The 19,163-nt window shown below is 43.2% G+C and overlaps 1 protein-coding gene across 5 annotated transcripts in view; it reads left to right on the forward strand.

Moving 5' to 3' along the window:
• The window catches only part of Dock10 (dedicator of cytokinesis 10), a 253,512-nt gene extending 234,865 nt beyond the window's left edge, over window positions 1-18,647 (forward strand). For all 5 annotated transcript variants that reach the window (XM_038339212.1, XM_038339210.1, XM_038339211.1 and 2 more), the window contains exons 51-56: window positions 5,370-5,516; window positions 7,275-7,485; window positions 8,989-9,179; window positions 13,859-13,959; window positions 14,150-14,288; window positions 17,891-18,647. In XM_038339212.1, the coding sequence (XP_038195140.1) occupies window positions 5,370-5,516; window positions 7,275-7,485; window positions 8,989-9,179; window positions 13,859-13,959; window positions 14,150-14,288; window positions 17,891-18,007 (906 nt within the window). In that variant the 3' untranslated portion in view covers window positions 18,008-18,647. The remainder of the gene's footprint in view (window positions 1-5,369; window positions 5,517-7,274; window positions 7,486-8,988; window positions 9,180-13,858; window positions 13,960-14,149; window positions 14,289-17,890) is intronic.
• Window positions 18,648-19,163: the final 516 nt, after the last annotated feature.

The following is a 19,163-nucleotide window of genomic DNA, read 5'->3' on the forward strand; positions in this document are numbered from 1 at the left end:
GATGTTGCTTTCAATGACCTAACTTTGTTCTTTTTTCAGATTTCTTAAAAAAAAAATATGCTGATGGAATAGCTACTTTTTTTGTTATGGGGCAGGACTATCAATTGCCTTTGGTTAAGAAAAATAAATCCAATCAGAGCTTAGAAGTAAAAAATATCTTTTTATGTGTAGACCTGATAATCTTACCTAAGCATGATCCTCCCTAAGGGCCACCATCAGCTGCCTTTGGACAAAGAGCACCTGTGGAGTTAATTCACCCTGACAAGTAACAAATCAGAGCTCTAATGATCGTTATGCAAATGATATTCAAATGCACATGCCAGAGCGCCAAATGGCAATTGTGAACTGTGGTATTCAGCAGGAGTAGACAGCTCCCATCCCTTCGCCTTGATAAGTAAACCAAAGCAGGATTGTGCACCCTCCTGAATCTGTGCAGAATGAAGGTTCCAGAACTCAGAGATGAACTCTCCAGTAATTAACATAATCCCTGTATTCAAAAAAAGCAAGTTCTTATGCAAGATATTAACACACACACAGATGCATCTTGCAATCATGCTCAAGAGATTGTGTGATTTGAACACAACATAGGCTTTTGCCTCTACAAAGTTCTCTTTTTCACAGTGCACACATCGGTGCACTGTGTGGACTAGTGTTCCCATCTTACTGTGTTGACTAGGCTGTTTAATATTAACCAGGTCTGCAATGAGGCAGACATTAGCAAGCAAGTTGAAAACCCTTTCTTCACAGCAGGGACTTTAAAAAAATGCAAGTCGTGCATAACATGGAGTTTCTCACCCTGCAGCTGGCATCCTTGGCTATGGATATAACAGTCCGCCAAAAGCAGCTCTCCAACTTCCCTCAAGGATTTGTTGCCAGAGTAAGGAAACAGCAGGAGCAATCAAACACTGCTTGTAATCAATGAAATCCTTAGGCCCTAGCCTTTAGTAAGAAAACAAGCCAGCCAATGTTCCTTGCATAGCTTCAAGTATCAGATAGCCCTGGAATTAATTGGCTGGAAAACTTGGGGTGGGGGACGTTACTCAGTGTATTAGTGGATCATGCATCCTTCAGAGTAGATGTATTTCAGAATCTGGATGGAAAAGATCTTGGAGGGCGTGGGGAACATACATGTGTAGTTGGAAAACAAAATAACATCTCCATTTTGAGATGCAATAGAATCTTCCAGCTCCTTGTCAATGTGAAAGTAACTGATCTAGGTGCTACCCCCCTCTATCTATCTCTCTCTCTATCTATCTCTCTATCTCTCTATCTATCTATCTGTCTGTCTGTCTATCTATCTATCTATCTATCTATCTATCTATCTATTATCTATCTATCTAAACATAATTAATGCACTCCTGCTTACCAGGAACAATTTTCCTGCATTCTTGTGTCTTCTCTTCTGAAAGCATTTCGCCTGCTGCTAACCAAATCTTCTTGGACTGAATTGTTTTGTTAATGTTGGACCATTCTAACATCAAAGCAGGGACTCACATTTGACATCCTGGTTTTCATCCAAGGGCACTTCAATATTCTGAAGAACTTCGTAAAAAAAATCTAGAAAAGAATCAATAATTTTATTTGTGAGTTTATTGAAGTGGGTTTTTAGCCATATTTAGTGCCTTGAGGTTTCATTCTACGTGTGTTAACTCCACTGACCTGAATTACTTACTTAAGTAGAATGTGCTTCTTCAGAATGACAGCACATTAAGGCATATACTGCATTGTGGAATAACTTTGGGATAAAAAACAATCAAACCAGCTGTAGCTACATGCAGGCCCCATTTCCCACTGCCTGGAAATGCAGCAGACCCACTACTTGGACCCTAAAGCAAAGTGGGGAGCTGCTGCTTGTTTTGCATTGCACACACACACACACACACCCCAGTCTTAAATTGTTGACTTGGTGGGCATGTCTGAGAGCGAAGCTTTCCCTCAGATCATGCCTTGCAGCTCAGAGGCCTCTGCCCTCTTCAGTGGTTTCCTTGTCAAAAGGTAAGCATCCATTCCAAACGTCTCCACAGCTGCCATTGGTCTGGCTGAAAAGGTGTCTTTCTTAAACCCTGACGAACAGCACATGATTTCCACTACTCCTTACTTCTTACGACTGTCTCAAAAACTATTGGGAGTGGTACACCACATCACACCACATGCGTGTGTGCATGCACATACATACATGCGCACACGCACAGGAGTGGAGGGTCTGGGATTAGGAAGATGGTACACACATTATCACTCATCACACATAAAGCATCAAACACAGAAAGTGATCTTCAGGAGGAAGAAAAGGTCTAAGGATTATTTGTTTCCTACCAAATCAATGGCCCAAATGTGGCGAGGACCATCAGTAGACATGCTGTAATAAGGAAAATTTACAGCTCTGATGCAAGAGATGCTGGGCATTGTTTTCTTAAGCAATGGACTGCTGCAAGCCTTGCATAAAAGTCAGAACTCAAGCTGTCCCATGGCCATGAAGTCTTCCTTGGTTGTCATCGTCATTGTTGTAACTCATACTCACGAAATGTCCTTTGTGGGTCAGACCCTGCACCTGGGGGCTCCTAACTCATGGCCAAATGTGTGCTCGCCATCCTACAGACCAAGGAGTAGGCACGCAAGAAAACCACAGGTTATCACCCAAGGTTGCAAAGTCACAATGGCCACAACAAAGGTCTGCCTCTGTCCACTTCCTGCTGACCCCAGATTCAGAAATTTATCAGGAGGGAAATCCTCAGTGAGTTACTATCCACACTAGTTACTATGTTACAGAGGGTAGGGGAAGGGAGGGTGGGGTGGAGTCTTTTCATGAAACTGGAAGGCATTTTTCCTCTATTGCAGTTAAAGTTGTAATTGTTGCTTTGGCTGAGGCCCTTCGGGAACTCTGGTATTTGGCTTCCCAGGTCTTCCTCCTCTGATGTCTCAGACTGTCAGTTTTCGCTACTGACTCCTGACCTTGAGTCTGGCAAAAGCCCACAGTCAGCAGTGGAAGAAGCAAAGCAGGCAGGCGTCCAATGGGAAGAGAATCAGACTTCTCTCACCCCTGCAGAGTCTAGGGGGAGTGTCTGGGAACAGCTTTTCAGCTTTCTGTGTTCTCCGCATCATAGCTCTCCCTTCAGGGGCAGGGGGGCAAAGGTATTCAAAATCAGCTCCTTGCATTTGCACATTTATCCAAAGGATTATTCAAGATTAGCTTTTTCATAAAGAGCCAGGGGACATTCACCAAATATATTTATACCTTTGCGAGACATACGTCTTCCAAAAACAATTTTATTCATCTATTTATTCATTGGGCAGATACAGTGACCCCCTTCCTAAAGGCCAGACAATGTGCCAGAAGCTGGACATGCATTGCTTCATGTGCTGAAATTAGGAAAATAGACAAGCAGTTAGGCAGTGCCTGCTTGACAGGAAGAGAGCTGGGGCGTGGATCCTGGGGCACTGGCTTCTGCAAGCCCATAGCCCTCTATGATGCATAATGAGCTGTTGATGCTCACACTTACCTGAGAACAAGGGCTGTGCAAGTGTTCAACACCAGACAGTTATGAGCTTAATCGTTTTAGGTCACCTCTCACCATCCATAAAAAAATAGGCAACATTAGGACATTTGTCCATAATCTTTCACAAGTAATGAACATTTTAGTCAAAAATAATTTTTCCTTCCTTCCATTTGTATGTGTGTGCCATGCATATGTATGTATTTGTCATAGAGGTGTATGGCTGCATGTTTGCACATGTATGGGCACACATGTGTCAGGGTCTATGTGCACATGAGTACTCATGCATGTAGAGGCTGGAGAGACTCATCCTTGATCACTCCTCCACTTCATTCAATGGGGCAGAGTCGCTCAGTCAACCCCAGAGACCACTGACGTGGCTAGTTTCCTTAACCAGCTTACTTGGAGGCCTCTCTGCCTCCATCTTCTGGGGTTAGAATTCTAGGAAGGCTGTCCCAAGTCCTGGGTTAGAAGGACTGAAATCCCAGTCTTTACACATGCTGCCAAATGCATAACCACTGGGCCATCTCCCCCACCCCTCAGAAACAAGTTTTTGTTTTTGTTTTTGAATAGTGTTATCTCTTTTGGGACTCGGTAGTTTTACAAACTTCAAAATCTATTTCTTTGTAGACAAACTCTGAAATCAGAAGAAACAGATAATATAGGTTCTTCACTCTGAGCTCATCTGGTTTTCTGAGCCCACACCTATTCCACAGGGTCAGGAGGAGACATGCTCCTGTCTCTTCAAAGAGAATGAATTATAAGGAATTTCTCACTTAGTTCTCTGCAGATAATAAGATCTTCTTTTTCCCTGGCTTCAAACCAGACAGATTTATGAAAGCTAAAACCCACTGGGATCTGATGAAATAAAAATGATAGCATGGGTGTTATTTTTAGTCCTGTAAAGTCCAGCCCTTCAAGAATTTAAAAACTGGGTGATTGGTGATTAAGTTACATATGGCTAGCTTGTACCTTAAAGTCTTTGAAGACAAATTAATGTGGGCTTTTTATTTTATTTTTTTTCTCTCATGGTTTATTTTTTTATATTTAAAAATTTCCATCTCCTTCCCTCCTCCTCCCCCCTCCCTGCCCTCCTCCTCCCCCTTCCCTCCCCTCCTTCTCCCCCTTCCCTCCCCTCCCCTTCACCCATACCTCCCCTCCCTCCCTCTCAAGGCCAAGGAGCCATCATCCTGCTCGTGGATTGGGAGGATCAACATAGTAAAAATGGCAATTCTACCAAAAGCAATCTATAGATTCAATGCAATCCCAATCAAGGTCCCATTAAAATTCTTCACAGAGATTGAGAGGACAATAATGTGGGCTTTTTAAATAGCTGTCACTGTAGCTCATCATGGGCAATTTCTGTCACTATAAATAAAGTGTCACAGGTCTTCACCCCAGATGAAGTGGGAACACACTTAGATACCCTTGCGTGCCATGTGGTGTCGCCTGTGCTGTTTTTAAAGATTCATTGAAGACTTCACTTAAAATGATAATGAATGTGCTAAGAAAAAAAAAGGCCAAACATTACTTAAAATTTTGTGTTCTACTTAAGACTACCACGAGAGGGCATTCTTCCTCCAACTTATATGCAAGCAAATACTTCCTGATTTCTACCAGTAGAGAAGATATGTATAGGATCTGCTCTGACATTCCTTTGTCTCACTGGGGAGTGTCTGTGTTATTCATTGTTTATGACACAGTATTCTATTTTCTTTTCATCTTCTTTTCTGATTTGAACTTCATATGCTTCTAATTAACGGCTTCAGATACCTGAAAAACTGGACTTTTTTTTTAAGTAGATGGCTTTTTGTCTTGCTATGATTTGTCACTGGAGTTCTCTAATAAAGCAGGTGGCTTGCTGTGTATCTCCCCTAGGGATTCTTCGAGGAGGAAGAGGGCAAAGAGTACATCTACAAAGAGCCTAAGTTGACAGGGCTCTCGGAGATTTCCCAAAGACTCCTCAAGCTCTATGCAGACAAATTCGGAGCAGACAATGTGAAGATAATCCAGGACTCCAATAAGGTAGGGGAACAGTGTGCGATGGGACTTGACTTGATCCTTTTCATCTTCTAGTGAGGGTTTTAATTTCCTAGCTGACCATGCCAAATGAACTACCTGAAGTATTAGACATTTTGCTTATTGGTTGGCCAGTGAGTTAGAGGGAGGTGTGTTTGTTTGTTTGTTTGTTTGTTTGTTTTTATGTGCCTGTATCTACCTGAATTTATGAACACTAGGTTTGTGCAAGTGCTCACAGATGCCTGGAGATGGCGCTGGGTCCTCTGGACTGAAGTTCCAGGTGGTTATAAAAGCTACCGTGGGGGTGCTGCTAACAATTCCAGGTCCTCTGCAGGTACAGTCAGCACTTTTCGCCACGGTACCACCTCTCCAGCACTGTTAGATGTTTTCTCAACTGAGTACTTTAATTTAGCAAGTCTCCTGCTTTTGCATTTCTACTTCCACACCTACCATTTGCATTTGGATAGCTGCTAAAATGTTCAAGTGGCTGAGCTCAGAAGCAGAGCTGGAGGTAAACCAAGTCGGACATATATGTCTACCCAGTCCAGGAGGTCTTTGTAAACCACACCATTCTGAGAGAGCTGTCCTGCCTATGAGAGTCAGACTTGCAATCGCATGGTATTAAGTTGAGAGAATCCAAAGAACCTCTTCTTGGCTGCAGGAAGCAATGTATCTTCTCATTAAACGACTCCCAACTTGCTCATGTATTACCATTCTTTAGCCATACTCAAAAGTTTTCTGAAATTTCTAGAACTGGGTAAGAAGTAGGATAGAAATATGAAGAAGATGAAAAACAGGTTTAAAATTCAAGATGTCTTTAAGAAACATCCTTCCTAAGCCCAAAGGGGAGCCAGAAAAGTTTCCTCAGATTTCCCTGAGCTGTCCAGCCTGTTTCCTCCCTATTAATAAGCCTGGGAACCAAAGCAGCTTGGCAAAGAAGTTGGGTGGAATGGCTTATTGCTGATAAGGATTTGAGATATGGCAAATATAAAAACTTGGGGCTGGGGAAGTGGCTCTTCAGTAAAGCTAATTAAAGCAAGTACTGCCCAAACATGAGAACCTGAGTTCAAATCGTCAAAAACCCATGTAAATGCCAGCTGGGCATGGTGGCCCACCTGCAATCCCCGCCTCCAAGGGCAGACACCTAGGATTCCCTGGAGTGAACTAAAATGCAAGAGCAGTTTTACTGAGACACCTGCCTCAATGGGTAAGATGGAAGAGCTGAAGGGAATGATTCTTAGGCCTCCACACATGCATGCACACCCATACACATATGAATAAAACACATATGCAACACACACAAGAACAATGAAAATACAAAAATTTGCAGTCGTTTAACAGGCAGTCAGGTAGTCTGCGAAGGGAGCCAAGGAACTTCTTCCACATTGCCAGTCCAAAGCCAATGGTACCAGTCTAGGGACATGGCGACACCACAGAGGAATAAAGAAAGGTGTCTCTGCTTCCATGAAACTTTCACTTTGCACAAGGGTGACTCATTACAGAAGGGACAGAGAATAAAAGTTTAAATGATGCCCTCCACAGGAATCTGTATTGAAAAGATCCATAAGGCAATCTGGCTCCAGCTTGGTGAACTACCTCTAAGTCTCATTGCTAACCAGAGCCAGGCTTCTTACCCGCTGCCAGTCATCCAGTCTTCTGTGGTCTACAGAGCACAAAGTGTTTTTTATCCACCAGGAGGCAGCAAGAGAACTCATAAATCACCTACAGCTCACTGCTCTTGCTGTACCCTTACTGTTTACACAGGTAAACCCCAAGGATCTGGATCCCAAGTATGCCTATATTCAGGTGACCTATGTGACACCATTCTTTGAAGAAAAGGAAATAGACGACCGGAAGACAGATTTCGAAATGCATCACAACATCAACCGCTTTGTCTTTGAGACACCCTTCACTCTGTCAGGAAAGAAGCATGGTGGAGTGGCGGAGCAGTGCAAGCGGAGGACGGTCTTGACCAGTAAGTGTGGGATGAAACCTTCCCCACCTTGGGCCAAGGCTAGATTACCTAAATCGAGTGTGGCTGCAGGGGTCAGCAAGACAGCACAGTTAGTGAGATGCTTGTTGTATAACCATAAAACCATGAGTTCCATTCTAGAGCCCACTTAAAACTCCATGCATGCAGGCATGTATTGGTAATGCCAGCACTGGGCAGGCAGAGACAGCTGGATCCCTAAGACTTCCTGGCCAGTCAGCTTAGCCTGATCAGAGAGCCCCAATGCCTTTATCTCATCAAAGGCCCTGTCTCAAAAACAAGGAAGACTGCATGCAAGAACATACCTATGAGGTGACTTCAACCCTGCAGGCAAGTTCCCGAAATGCGTTGACCTAGAGCTGTTTGGGGGAACAGGAGTTTTGCCCCTCTTTACGTTCTGCTAAAAGGAAACTCAATAGCCAGCTGTGGTTGTGAGCAACTCTGATTCCAGTAGTGAGGAGGAACCAAAGCTCAGAGCCAGCCTGGGCTACATAGTTGGATTGCACCTCAAAATGACAACAAAATTTTTAAAAATGGGGCCTTGGAGCCTTGGGGAGACACTGCCAATGCAATTAGTTTGCAATCCTTTCCATTGAGTGGTAATATTCACAAGTGTCATGGTGTCACACCATGGTAAAGACATGGACACCAAATGCTCTCTTCCTGTCCCTGAATCCACTCTTACCTGCTTGTGAGTTAGCAGCTATTGGCATGATAGGCTTGAGGACAAAATTCTCCCCTCTGTGAGATTCCAGCTCTTCTCTAGAATGAAGGTTGGACTTAAACACCTCGTTTTATGCTCTTTGTATCTGTCCTGTGAACTAGTCGCCTCTCCTTTGTTAACAGACACTGTGTGCTTACTTGATGTTAGATCTCCCCAGGATCCAGGCAATTCAAGTAAATAAAATACAACCAGGCTCCCATGGTGCTAACAGTGGGGTAGAACAAAGACTAAAGTAAAAAAACAATTTCCAAGGAAGACAACATTAAAAAAACAAATTAATTTTTTAATGTAGGGGCATTGATAGGTCTAGGATGCTAAAGCCCACAGAAAGAATTGGGGGAAGGCCCTCTGGAGGAAGACACCCAACTACCTTGAGAGACACCAGTTTTGAACTGAACCACCAAGAATCGCCCCGACTTCTAAACTATGACAAGCATTCATTCACTTTCAGGAAGCTGACCGAGGGGTTGGTGGTAAACACACCGAGAGCCAAGCTCCTGTTCGCTCTTCTCTATAATGGAAAGTCATTACCGGAGCTTTGTGTGGATCTCATTACGGGGGTGGCAAGTTTCAGCGCTTACTGCAATCCTTTCCGGGTTTGGCTGTTCTGGCAGTCTTAGTACAGCCCTGAGCAGGTTGGGGTGAGCTTGTGAGGGTGGGAAGGGACACCAGAAGTAGCTGGAGACAATACAAAATCCTGAAGACCCTCATGGGAACCTGGGACTTTTCTTCGACCCTTTAATCTTTGTGTGGCTTCCGTGCAGCCAGCCACTTGTTTCCCTATGTGAAGAAGCGGATCCAGGTCATCAGCCAATCGAGTACAGAACTGAATCCCATTGAAGTCGCGATTGATGAGATGTCCAAAAAGGTCTCTGAGCTTAATCAGCTGTGCACGACAGATGAGGTGGACATGATCAGACTACAGCTCAAACTGCAAGGCAGTGTCAGCGTGAAGGTCAGTAAGCATTGCCCAGAGCGAAGCCTCACAAATCCAGTAAAACTTGCCATAAAATGCTCCAGGAATTTTTTTAAGTATATAAGAAACATTCTGGCTGTTTTTGGTCTATCCATATTAGTTATTTTCCCCACCGTTGTAAACAAATACCTCCAAATACCTAAGGTTAAACAACTTAAGGAGTGGGGGTGGCTGTCTGGGTCATAGTTTGTGGGTACAGTCAGTCAAGATGGCAGGAACATGAAGTGGCTGGCCACAATGCACCCACAGTTAGGGGGGACAAATGAATGCTGATATAAAATCTTTTCTATACAGCCATGGAATATTGTCCCCCACATTTAGGGTAAGTCTCCCCATCCCAGTTCAGTTAATCTTGAAAATCCCTCACAGACATAGGCAGAAATCTATCTCTTGGGTGATTCTGGGTTCTGACAGTTGACAACAGGAGCTACCTAAGGCTTTTCTTCTCTGTACCTTCAAAACCAGATTAATGCCTGCATGAATGGAGCAAAAGTTCATAAGGCCCCACTTCTAGCTGAAGAGCTAAAGGCAGTCATAAGCCCCAAACCCATGTACATATGGGCAACACTAATCGGGTTCAGGAGGTTGTTTGTGTGGGGGTGAGTGTGCACAAAACAATGATAATACAGAAAAGGTCATTAATTCCAGAGGGGCAGGGGAGACTCTGTAGGTTGAGAGTGGATGTCATGACAGTGCAGTGTACTTATGTATAAAATCCTCAGAGAATAAAAATTCAAATTTTAAAAATGAAGCAGGAATAATACTCCATTCTGTAAATGTACCACATTTTCTTTTTCCATTCTTCGGATGAGGGGCATCAAGGTTGTTTTCAGGTTCTGGCTATTATGAATAACGCTATTGTGAACATAATTGAGCAAGTGTCCTTGTGGTGCAATTGAGCATCCTTTGGGCATATACCTGAGTGTATAGCTGGGTCTTGATGTAGATTAATTCCCAATTTTCTAAGAAAATTTCATATTTATTTCCAAAGTGGCTGTACAAGTTTGCACTCCTACCAGCAGTGGAAGAGTGTTTCCCTTGTTCCACATCCGCTCCAACAAAAACTGTCATTAGTGTTTTTGATCTGAGCCATTCTGACTGGTGTAAGATGGAATTTCAGAGTCACTTTTATTTGTATTTCCCTGATGGCTAAAGATGTTGAACAATTTCTTTAAGTATCTCTCAGTCATTGGGACCTATTCCTCCTACTAGGTTGCCCACCCAGCCTTAATACAGGGTAGGAGTTTAGTCCTTCTTCAACTTGATATGTCCTGCTTTGTTGGCATCTATGGGAGGACTGTCCCTTTCTGAACAGGAACAAGAGTGGATTGGGAGACAAGGGGAGGTAATGAGGAGAGAATGGTAAGAGAGGAGAGAGGGGAAAGGGTGATCAGACGTGAAATGAATGAATCAAAATTATTAATATTAATAATAAAAGAAGCAGGGGGTACACTCAAGAAGAAAATTCCAGTGGAAGAGGAAGATAGATGAGATAGGGTGGGAATGTGAATATGCCTAAAATTCATTATAGAAATGTCTGAAACCACCAGAAAAATCTAAAACATCCATAGAAACAGCTAAGTTTGGATAATGGAAAGTTTCTTCTCCCTAACCCTCCCATATCATATACCTTAACAAATGAATTAACCAATTTATAAATATTGCACTCCATACATAACTGTTGTGAAGAAAGTTATCTGCTCTAAAATAATTTAAAAAAAACAATGAAGAATGTTTAGTGGTTCACAAAATGTGTATTAGTGCTTCTGGACTGAGTGCTGTGACAGGAAGCAGATGGGGTGAATAGTGGGTGGCGGGGAGAATAAAATAAAGTCTACAGAAGGGTGAGCCCCTGAAGAACACCAAGGGCCTGTATAGCTGCCAGTCACACCCCGCTGAATATATACCCTTAAAACTAAAGAAGCTAGTGTAGGAGGCTTGGTCAAAACAAAGTAAGGGAAGGGTCCACTAGTAAGGGACAGGCATGGCCTCTCTTGGGGTATTCTGAGGAGGATGCTAAGATTGTATTCCAACCTGTCCCACACTGGGCAGGGGAGGGCACGGTAAGGCTCTCATCATAGGCATAGAGTTTAGTTAGTAATTAACATAAAATCCTATCTTAAAGTGCTATTTTTAAAAGTGAAAATTAATTTGAAAAGCCCACAATGAGAAAAGTATTAATGTCTCAAGGCTGGGAAGATGGCTCAATGAGTAAGGGCATTGTTGTGCAAACATGAGGACCTGCATTCAAATATCCAGAATCAAAAAAAAAATTTGGTGTGACTATATGCACATCTGTAACCCCAGAGATAGGGGCTAGGAGATGGAGCTTGGGGGTGGGGGTTCTGGAGCTTGCTAGTTAGCAGCCTAGATCCAGGTTTAGTGAGGGACCCTTCTGAAGGGAATAAGGCAGAGAATGAGAGAGTGGGGCACCTTATGTCTCCTCTGACCTCTTCCTGTGCACAGAGACACACATTTAGTCATGCATGGGCTGGGGGAGGAGAAACGGAAAAAAGAGGGACTTCAAATTAGCTCAGTTGATAAAGGCATTTGCTGCCAAGATGGGAGACCTGAGTTAGATCTCTAGAACCTACAAAGTTAAAGATAACTGACTCCCACAAACTGTCCTCTGACCTCCATGTATGCATCGTGGAACTTAGGGAGAGAGAGAGAGAGAGGGAGAGAGAGAGAGAGAGAGAGTCAATAAATCTAATAAATACATCAAAAAACAAGACGTTTAAAATATTTAAAGAGAAAGAAGACAGAAATATAAAGTCTTAAACAAAACCAGACCAGTAGCAATGTCTTTCCCTGCTTTTTGATTTGTTGAATCTGTAACAGAAGAAAAAAAAAAATCACTGCTGCTCATCCTCATATGCTCAAGTCTTGTCTGCCTCTCTTGTCTGTGTCCCCGCTGGCTGACTCAAAAAGACTAAAATAGATATGTGCATACTCAGCGTGAAGTCAAGAGAGGTCAGCAGGCCTGGGTACAAAGCTGGATGGAGGATGGGCTTGGAGAGCCAGAGGGGATGTAGCACCAATGGCGGTCCCCCCCCCACCCCCCCACCCCCGGCACTGCGGCACCCACCTGACTCCGGTGGAGCATTCGCTCCTATCCTGTCGCAGTTTCATTTCTGCTGCTGTGTAATAGCCCAGGTTTACAGTCCCGGTCATAGTCCATCATTGTGAAAAGTCATGGCAGAGGTGTTGACCGGCTAGTCACATCCCGTCTGCAGTCAAGAGCAGAGAGAAGTGAGGCCATACTTGCTGACTTGCTCACTTGCACGCTTGCACACTTACTGGGCTTGATTTCTCCACCGTCACACATGTCTGGGACCCCTGCCTAGGGAATATGGCTGCCCACTGTAGACTGAGTCTTCCCACGTGAGATAATTTATGGGAGGCAATCGATGAGAGACACACCCACAGGCCAACCCAATGGAGGCAATCCCTCATTGAGACTTTCCCTGATTATTCTAGGCTGTGTCTGGTTGAAAATTAAAACTAACCGTCGCACTTTCCAAACACCATACCCATACTAACAGGTTTGTATGCATGAAGAGAAATGAGCTTCTTCACAAGCACAGTGCTTGTGCCTGAGAGGAAACAGAAGCTGGTATTGCAGGGCTGGGGTGTATCTCATACATACATACATACATACATACAGACAGACAGACAGACAGACAGACAGACATGCTTATGTATATCATATGCTCATATGCAAGGTTCTGCAAACTGCAGAACTGCAAGATAGATAGATAGATAGATAGATAGATAGATAGATAGATAGATAGATAGATAGATAGATAGATAGATAAAAAGCAAACAGCTTGGTTGTGCATTCATTCAGCAACTCTGATGAATGTTTCCTTGGCCCAGACCTTAGCAAGGCTTTCAAGTGGAGTACAGAGAAACACAGATTGCCAGGGCGGTGCACACACTGCTACCTCTGTGGAATGTCTTTTCATCACAGCTATGTGTTTATTTTCATGCCAATAGAAAAGAAAAACAATGGGCACCTCAAACACTGGATGCCACAAACACTAAATTTAGCGTCAGTGGAAGGGTTTGTGATGAAGGAGTCTCAGTTTCAAAGCTGTTATAGAAAGGGTGCTCACACAGAATGTAAAGGTGGCAGGTGGCAAGAGGGGCCTGTTGTGTGCCTCTTCCTGGGGAGGCAATGTACAAACATCTGCTCATCCCAGACAGGGAACCAGTGGCAAAGCTAGTGGCGATCCAAGCAAAGTCCAGCCTAGTGAACCAGGACATGTCTTTGGATTGCCTACTGGAGTGTGGCTAAGGAGTTACTTAGAGAAGCTGGGTTGACTCAGACATGGCTGCATCACTGAATGCCCCCAACACGAGTGACAGCTCACAAACACTGTGTCCCTGGAGCTCTCTGCTCAGAGGAAGTTGTCACATTATAGGGTAACACATGACTGATTTTGGCAAGGGTAGCAGGGAAGGCCGGATTCCAGTGTGGCTGCTGACCCCTAAAACAACAGCAGGTACAGCAAGTATAGAAAGTGGTGGATCACAGTGTGGTGGGACAGCGTCAGGGTTCCATGTGATTGGTCAGAGGACTGCACCTCCCTTACCATGGAGAAAACTCCAGAGAGAGGAGGAGTCAGTCTCAGCCTAGTCTCTTCTTCCCACAGGTCAATGCTGGGCCAATGGCTTATGCCCGAGCTTTTCTTGAAGAGACGAATGCTAAGAAATACCCTGACAACCAAGTAAAGCTATTGAAGGAAATATTCAGGTAAGGTTCCCTTTGTTGAAATGTGCTTCTAAGTACCTCACACAGAGAGGCACTAAACCCCTAGGAAAGCCGCTCAGTTAACCCTCTTCAAAGTAACAGAGTATCCACAGCCCAGCTTTGGACCCAAGTCACTGAACTCAATACCTCTTCCCATAACGAGTTTTTAATTTGCCCAATGCTGTCATTAAAGGCAATTTGCAGATGCGTGTGGGCAGGCTCTGGATGTGAATGAGCGTCTCATCAAGGAGGACCAGCTGGAATACCAGGAAGAACTGAGATCCCATTATAAGGACATGCTCAGTGAACTGTCGGCCATCATGAATGAGCAGGTGAGGATCTCTTGGTGTGACTCACGGTCCCTGGCTATTGCTAGAGGGACTGAAGACTCTTTCCTTACTGCAAAAGTCACTATTCCTTTTTTAAAATTGATTTTTATTGAGCTCTACATTTTTCTCTGCTCCCCTCCCTGCCTCTCCCCTCCCCTTCAACCCTCTGCTAAGGTCCCCATGCTCCCAATTTACTCAGGAGATCTTGTCTTTTTCCAATTCCCTAAAGACACTATTCTACTATTCTGTACCTCAGCACTATGATGCTGAGTTGTTCTCTCCCCGTGTACAAACAGTTCTTATCTCTGTCAAAACACCTACAGAAGAAAGAACAGGAGAAATGAAATGCTCTCCACAATTTCTAGAGGTATTTACCCAAGCCATGCAGTCTGTTGAGTCTAGAATATTCAGGTCTATTCAGACACTGAGAAACACAAGGTAGGAATCCCCATTTTGGTCAGATACCACTCAACCATTCGCTTGAGGATGTCACAATACCTAGTGTGATGGAAAGACATCACACATTTTGCCAGAAGGGGGTTTCTTCATCATGCTCAGAGAGAACCTCAGGATTTCTCATGGGCCTTTTACCTCAAGACTTCCTTGGCAGAAGCAGAGGTTCACAATTAGGATAAAAGGATATGTATGTATATAAGATATATATATATTCAAACTCCACTCCATGATCAAGTCATCAAGTCATCCTGGGTATGTATTCACCACATTCTGCATGGCTTGCATGAACTGTGACCATTCAATAACATCAGTATTTTGGAGTAGCTAAAAGCACACAGTTGTAAGTCAAGTGACCCCCCCTAGCCTGCTTTTTAACATCATCATGCCTCACACTCTACTTGGGTACCTTACCACCTGCCATCTTCCCAGTAATATGTTACTGCTGGTTTCATATACGTTCCCTCTCCTCTCCCTAAAGATCTAGTGTCATTACCACAGAGAACGGCAAAGACTGGAACTGTGATTTTAATTGCTTGTGACGTACAGTCTTTCTCTCCTGGATTCTTCCACCTGCCCTTTTAGCTCTCCACAGTAGCTTAAGGAGATGAAATGGTAGGTTGGCTTATGACGGAAAGAATGAATCTCCATACATAGAATTCCAAACAGAGATCACGTTAGTTTGAGATTTCTGAGGGGCAATGGTAATCAAATACTCCGGAGGGGCCTTGAGCACATAGGAGAGGCATTACTATATCTGGGATTAAAATGAAGAAAATGCATGTCAAAGCTGGCAGCCATGGTGAAGCCATGCTTTTCTCTCGCTGTAAATCACGCCTGGCCTTGAAACGTCTGGCAGAAATATTTCTCTCTTTTTGTTCCGGCAGCTCTGTCGAGGTCCGTGTCTCTACAGCTTCTGCTCCTCTGTGTCTAGCATTTCTCTCAGTACTGTGAGCAAAAGTGGTATGTTCATCTCGCCGTACATCTCTCCTGTCCTGCAGCCTTCTGTCCACCCACCTCCTCCTCACCAGTCCTTCGCCCCGTCAGCTTTTGTGGCTCAGCTTCTCTAAGTCCTCATTCCCACTCTAAACAGCTTGGCTTTGAAAGAGAAAAGCCCATGCTCCTTTACCTTCTAAATATATTTGAGCTCCTTTGTGTTCAAATATACAGAACTGAAGGGTTCTCATGACACTTGGAAATATGAAACAAAAATACAAAGACCAGTTGGTGAAGAGGAGAGAAAATACACACACACACACACACACACACACACACATATATACATACATACATATATATATATATATATATATATATATATATATATATATATATTGTAAAGGAAACCTGTAACAAAGGAAGTAAACATTGGCTTTCTGCTTCCTGGAAACTGATCAAAGAGTAAAACCTGATGAGTCTCACGGCTCATTAGTCAGTAAAAGAAATAGATCTGTTGGAAGGAAAGGTGGTCTTTCTTCTGGTCCTGAGCTTACAACGGGGCCTGGTCACACAGGTGACAAGATGAGGGACTATCTTCCTTTGTCTGAGGGCAAACGTGTATCCTCCAGAAGCAGGTACAGAGATATCAAGTGGTAAGAGAACTTACCAGCTGAGCTTTAAAAATCAGAAGCAATTAGAATCAACTGACGCAGAAATAGAAACACAAGATTAATTATGCCATATGCACCCCCATGGGGCCAAGAAAAGTCTTAGCTTAAAAAAAAAACATGTCACTAAGGGAAAACCCTCAGTATAAGAGAAAATAGGGCCATGAACGTAACACACACCTGTACTCTCAACTGCAAGGACAGGAGTCGTTCAGTGTTATCATCAACTACACCGTGAGCTTCAGACCAGTGTAGGATACGTGAGGTCATTGGGTGAGGTGTCTTGCCCCAAGTCTGCCACTGGGGCCTAGATGGTAGAAAGAGACCTGACTTCCATGGCTGCCTTCTGGCTTTCGCACACACACTGTGTCGTGTGTGCACACGTGCACATACGTGCACCCACGCATTTTTTAAAAAGAAAGAGAGGTAACATAACCCCAGATTGAGTGAAGCTGGTGTGTACAATGGAGACGTGGGAAACAAGTAATTTGAACTGGTAGTGACAGGCAACCATGTCTTTAATCGGCAGCCAGAATTTCACACTGTTTCATAAACAGCCAAAAAACCAAAACCATAAAGAACTTTCTTTGGCTGGGGCCAATAGAATTCACACAGCATGCAAATGAAGAATAAATATAAGATGCTCTTTTGGAGTGGGTTTCCACTGAGTGAGAATGGAGGCAGAATGAAGTCAGCTGTGGTCATGAGTATCCAACTTAAAACACAGCGCTGGGACCAGAGCCATTGTGCTCTGATGCCAAGAAAGCAAGATGTGAGCGCAATCTTGCTGTTAGAGACTCAGACACACGTTAAACGCATAAAGAACCAAATTATGTGCGCAGGGTCTCGTAACGCTGGCCCTCAGGAGGGTGTGCTGCAAGCCCGTGGCCCTCCCATGCTGAGGGCAACAAGCTCCTGGAGAAGAGGAGAAGCTAATATCACACACATATAAATCAGCACAACGTGACAGTGTATGAGGTTAGTGAAGAAATCACAACTAGAAATTCAAAATACTCATCAAATCTCTTTTGTACAAAGATGAACTTCAAAGACTACATCTGCAGTTTCTGTGGAGCTGTGGGTTACTGATTGTATATGATCATTGTGATAGAGCTGGATACTGTATCATTTAGATATATTGATATCATTTTCAGAGTAGTCATATTGATTTCATTATACTCCCATTAATGCAAACGTTTGAGTTCTTCCCCTTTAGCGTAAATGTTAGCAATATAAATTACAAATTTTTAACTAGGATGAGACATTGGAATTACTCAAATACATTTGTAGCCTCTTAAACATTTATAAATTCATATCTGACAGTCAAGGAATATAGTGAAGCTGCTTTCAGCATCCCCATGGCAACCGGCATATGGGCTTAGAAGAAAATATCCCTCAGAACTACTTTGACTAGGATATTTTCCAAACTTACTAACACCCCATTGGGAATGAGTCACTGTTCGGGGTTTTAATTCTGTGTTTGAGAATATGAAAATTGATCTCTCTTCATTTTGTATGCATATGTTGTATCTGTCTTGCTTTAAGATTACGGGCAGGGAAGACCCAGCAAAGCGCGGAGTGGAGCGACCCTACACGCGTGCAACTAGCAAGGTGACCCCGGCTGTGCCTCTGGTCTCCATCTCACCCAGTACTGAAGTCTAAAAGGAGCCCTGGGGCATCCAACGCACCTCTCGGAGAACTCTCTGAACTTTTGCAGCTAATCTCGGGGAAGAAAAAAGATAGATTTAATTTATTTGATGTTTTTACAGTGTTAATATTTTTGTTTGCCTCGCTAGCTTGAGAATTTTGCCAGCCTCTGAATTTGCACATTTCCTCGGATCCCTTTGTTTCCTCTGAGTGGTATTGATCAAACCACACTGAACATCTGTCCTGCGATTCCAATGAACGTGCAGCTTAAAAGCAAACTGAGTTTGCTCTTGGGTATAATTTGTTCAATCCCAGGTCCTAGCACACATATTTTCAAGGTCAAAGTGAATGTTTTGTAACATTTAAGCGTATTTCACATGTAAATAGAAAATTGTAAAATATATGGTTTTTATCGAATTTCAGAAGAATGTTTTTAGTTGATACTTACGAAAGTACTAAAATTATATGAGTAACGTTTCAGATAATGTTATATTAAAATATTTGTGTATGTGTAAAAAAAGTGTTGATAAATACTAATCTTTAAAGTTTGTGAAGTTCCTTTATTTGTAATATATGTGCTTTTAAAAGCAATGGTATGTGAAATTATAAAAGTATTTTGCTGTTGTTAATATAAATAAAATCACAGTTACTTTGCGCTTGATTTCCTTTTGAAAGCTGAGGAGGGAGAGTGCTTGCCAGGCCTGCCCAAAAACCTGGGTTCAAGCCTCAGCATTGCAAAAACCAGATACGGCAGAAACGTGGGTTCAAACTTCAACATTGCACAAACCAGATATAGCGGTGACATCTAATATCCCAACATGCAGGAGATAGAGATGGGAGGATGGCAAGTTTAAGGCCACCTCCAGCTATTTAACAAGGGAAGGGCCAGCATGAGCATGGGAGAGAGGGTCAAGTTACTTCTGGAACTGGTTTATTGGATGACTATCAAACCATCTGAACTCTATTCTTTTAATGCTTTACCAAAAGAGGGGCCCAAGCCTCGGCTTGGAGGATCCTCTAAAGATGAATTAGACCCATCGAAGATTTCTAAGTATAGGCTATTAGAATGATTTGATGGAAATATGCACCCAAATATTGATGACTATAGTGGCCATCCACACATCTTCTATTCCTGTACCTCATAAACTTGTGGTAGGGCTGTACTTTGCTG

This window comes from Arvicola amphibius, chromosome 8 (assembly GCF_903992535.2).
Source record: "Arvicola amphibius chromosome 8, mArvAmp1.2, whole genome shotgun sequence".
Lineage (NCBI taxonomy): Eukaryota > Metazoa > Chordata > Mammalia > Rodentia > Cricetidae > Arvicola > Arvicola amphibius.